At 35.8% G+C, this 3,742-nt stretch overlaps 1 protein-coding gene across 1 annotated transcript; it reads right to left on the reverse strand.

Annotated features, from left to right (window-relative positions):
* Positions 1-1,577: 1,577 nt before the first annotated feature.
* On the reverse strand, positions 1,578-2,781 carry PTH (parathyroid hormone). Its single transcript, XM_065686062.1, has 2 exons — positions 2,687-2,781; positions 1,578-1,920 (listed from the first exon to the last, which is right to left on the reverse strand). The coding sequence occupies exons 1-2, from the start codon at positions 2,770-2,772 to the stop codon at positions 1,647-1,649; spliced, it is 360 nt and encodes a 119-aa protein (XP_065542134.1). The 5' UTR covers positions 2,773-2,781; the 3' UTR covers positions 1,578-1,646.
* Positions 2,782-3,742: the final 961 nt, after the last annotated feature.

The following is a 3,742-nucleotide window of genomic DNA, read 5'->3' on the forward strand; positions in this document are numbered from 1 at the left end:
TAATACATAAGTGAGACATAGGTACAAAAATGCAATTTTATTTAAGTTAGCACAGATGTCTGATGAAAGAATAAATAGAAAGTGCACTTCAAGGCCTTGATTCTACAAACAGACAAGTAGCATGGAACCTTTGCCTACGTGTGAGAGGGGCACTGATGTGCGCAGATGTACCATCTGCTTGCAGCATCAGGGCCTCTACACTACTAAAAGTATAGCCAAGATTATGGACTACACTTTGCTAGTTACAAGTACCTTTCTAGCTTCCAGAAAATTGCATTTATATTTGTAATGATTTATGAGTTTTTACTAGGTTTCCCAAGGTGTGCTAGACATCAAACAAACAAATACAAAGTGGTACGGGAACATCAATGCAAACTCTTTGGCTTAGAGCAGCAATTAATCTAGATTTGAGCTCTGGCAATGTCACATTTGGAGGTAACCACCATTATCCCTACTGAGCAAATATTCTTGTTAGTCAGAAATGATTGAAGGTCCTAAGAAGACATGCATATACCATTTGAAAATTTTTTTTAATTGCAACTTTTAAAAATTATCATCATAATTGAATTTTTTCCACCCCTATTTATGCTGTTTATGTCTGATTCTGTCATAGTCCTACCAGCTAATGGTTCTTCTCCCAAGTTGATTTCTGGTTCTCATTTTGGGGGATTTGGCAAACTGAATTCCTAATTCTAAAAAAAATTGCATATGAAAATGCATTTTATTTATGTGAGCCACTGGTCTCGCAAACAAAAAATATTTACATAGGAGGCCTAGCACAACATACAGAAATTCAGATACAGTTTACAGCAAAAATGAGGGACAAAAAATACATATTGCAAGATTTTTGTTTCAATTGTAATTGTCTGGTATAGAATAATTTGCCAGTTCTATAGTTAGGGGCCATACTTAACCACATGCTAATTTCTCTGCTCCCACTGTTTCTGCTGTTAATTATAGGTTATCATCTTTTGGAAGAGGGGGAGGCAATGAAACCTTCCCTTCATTTCAGTATTTTGCAAAATTCCATCCTTCTATTTCAGACAGAATTTGTTTTAATTTTATCCCATTGTAATTTCATCTTAAACTTCACCTTCCTACTTTATGTTTGCATTCTTTAATCCTAAATGCTTAACATTCAGCTTTTGCTATGTAATTAATGTTAATCTGATTTTAGGCCTTCTTCGAAAAATAAATGTGGATTTAAGTTTACATGTTTTCATTAGTGCAAAGTTAAGCAAAATTTAACCTTAGGCAAAATAGTGCCCTATTCTGGAGACAGGTTCTACTGCATTTATTCAGCGTTAGATAACAGTAGGAGTAGGCCTAGTGATTACATATAAATACTGTCCATGTAAGAGCAGTAGAACTGGTCTTAAATGTCTGCAACTTTCCTGCTGTTTTGGATTTCTTTTTCTTTTTTATGCCAGAAATTTCTAAGATACATTAGCCATATAAAAGATACCCAGCAATTGCAAACACATTTTATTATTTGGTTGTGAAATGCCTAGCTCAACAGGGCTACAACCTTGAATGGAACCTTTAATCCTTATTGCAGTCTGAATAAATAATAATAAAATGCCCTACTTGATCAATGATATAGAGACGTGCTTACTTGGACAGACATAACACTCTGACTTTTTCCATTATGGCTTTGTTTTAAAGAGTACATCCATGTAAGCTTTGTCCAGATCGATGGATTTCTTTTGCATTGCTGCCCGCAAATGCTCAGGGAGCAGCCTTCGACTTCTTATCTCACCCAGCACAATCTCATCCTTGTTTCGAGGTCTCTGGGTCCTAGCATCCTCAAGGGCACTGTGCACATCCTGCAGTTTCATCTGAAGCCAGTCCTGTCTCTCTACTGTGTGTCGATGCTCTCCAAGATTATGCATTAGTTGCATCTCACTCACTGATCTTTTCCTGCATGAAAGAAAAGCAAAGAAAGAGACTCATAGTGGCCCTTCTTGAATTCTAGATCTCAAAAACCACCATTCGAGAACCTTTTTGAGATATCACAATACAGAGCCATAAGGCCTACCTTTCCTATTTGTAAGAGGTAGAATCGCATCTGGAGAAGAGAAGGAGGGTGGATGGAAGCTTATTATTGGTAATGGATATATTAGTGAGAAGGCATAAAAAATGGGAAGTAGTACACTTCTGTGATGAAATTGTTTGACCATGATTTATTTTAGCTATTGTAGACATGCTCAGGACACATACAATAGTAAGACACTGATTAATAAAATTGTAGTGTTTATTCAGGGGTAGTTTTCTGTGAACACTAGAGCTAAGGAAGCATGACTTCCTGTGGATATGTACCTCAGTGCTGATTGATGTTAATGCCTAAGTGTAAGTTCCAGCTAGACTCTCACACAATAAAAAAATGCTATCCTGTGCAGACCCCCCATGAGATGAACCTTACCCAATGATATTCCTAGGAGATCACTTACATGATTTTTCTCCCTCTACTCAGCTGCTTGTTTTCAAAAACTGTTTAAGAACTCAGTGTCTGAGATCTCTACAGTTGTATCTAGATGACAGAATTTGGCCAGCTTGGCCAACAAGCTCAAAAGCAGAGACAGAAAGACTCGCATACACATAAACTTACATGCAGACAAAGTAATCAGGTTCTCAAGACACCTGAAGTCATCCTCCAAACTTTGGAAGTGTAAAATAATGTACTTACATCATTGGTCTTCCATCAGAGTTTGTAAAAAAGCATATGGCGTATAAAATAATTGCAGTCCTGGCCAGATTTTTTATAGAGGTCATTTTCTCTACAAAGACAGAAATAAATACATGTATAAATCTGTAGTTCAAGTAATTTCTGTTTGTTCCAAATAAATCTAGTTTAGAAAAAAATTGAAGGCAGACATCAAATAAGGGATTTTGAAAAATAGACTTTTCTGTGAAGGGAGTTAAAGAAAGGCATGCAAACAAAGACTCTGTTTTTAATACTAATTTTGAAAGCAACTTCATAGGCAAGTCTAAGAACTTTGGTCTTAGGTTTAGTTGCCCTGCCTCATCATCATCATCATCATAACCATCATCATCATCTAGGTACCCATCCACTGAATAATTTGGTGAAAAGCAACATGCTCTTTCATTATTATTGTTGCTGCTGTTATTATTATTAAACTCATACTTCATATACTCCAAGTACTTGTGTATCAGCTATGCAAGTTAAAAGTTTTGTTCTTTTATCTATTTCTCTTGCATACTCTTTAGAACGAAGAGGCTGACAATTTTCTTGACAATTTAGCACGAAGGCATAACTCTACTGAGTTATGTCATTCCCCGTTTAATTCCATAATAGAAATCAGAATTGAGCACCTCATATTTTTCAGTGATAATCCTGCATTGCCAGTATGAATTCCACTCTGTACATCAGCAGCAAAACTGCCACTTGAGATATATTTGAGAAATATTTATTAATGCTGATGCTACAACAGGCAGAAATGACACAGTCCAAATGTCAGTTTCTAGTCTGGATTTTCAGTATTGGCAGCCAAAATAAGCATTTTTTTTTTGTTGTAGCTTAAGAAATTTGATACATTTTTGCAGTATTTTCTGCAGCTTTACTCTGGGTCATAAAAGTATTTATTGAATGGTATCTTACATGACAGCCTGAATGTGGTCCCAGCAGTCAGGATCTGGATTTGCTTCAAGATGTTTGTAACTCACTGCCTCAATTTTTTATTTTTTTTTTTTCACAAATTTGATTCAGATAATAGAACAATTT

The sequence above is a fragment of the Lathamus discolor genome, chromosome 6 (genome assembly GCF_037157495.1).
Source record: "Lathamus discolor isolate bLatDis1 chromosome 6, bLatDis1.hap1, whole genome shotgun sequence".
NCBI lineage: Eukaryota > Metazoa > Chordata > Aves > Psittaciformes > Psittacidae > Lathamus > Lathamus discolor.

Excerpts from the sequence above, each read along its gene's own strand:
- PTH (XM_065686062.1), bottom strand. The coding sequence starts at position 2,772 with ATGACCTCTATAAAAAATCTGGCCAGGACTGCAATTATTTTATACGCC. Across the intron at positions 1,921-2,686 it reads TCTGATGGAAGACCAATGAT|GAAAAGATCAGTGAGTGAGA; the intron begins GTAAGTACATTA and ends TCTTTCATGCAG.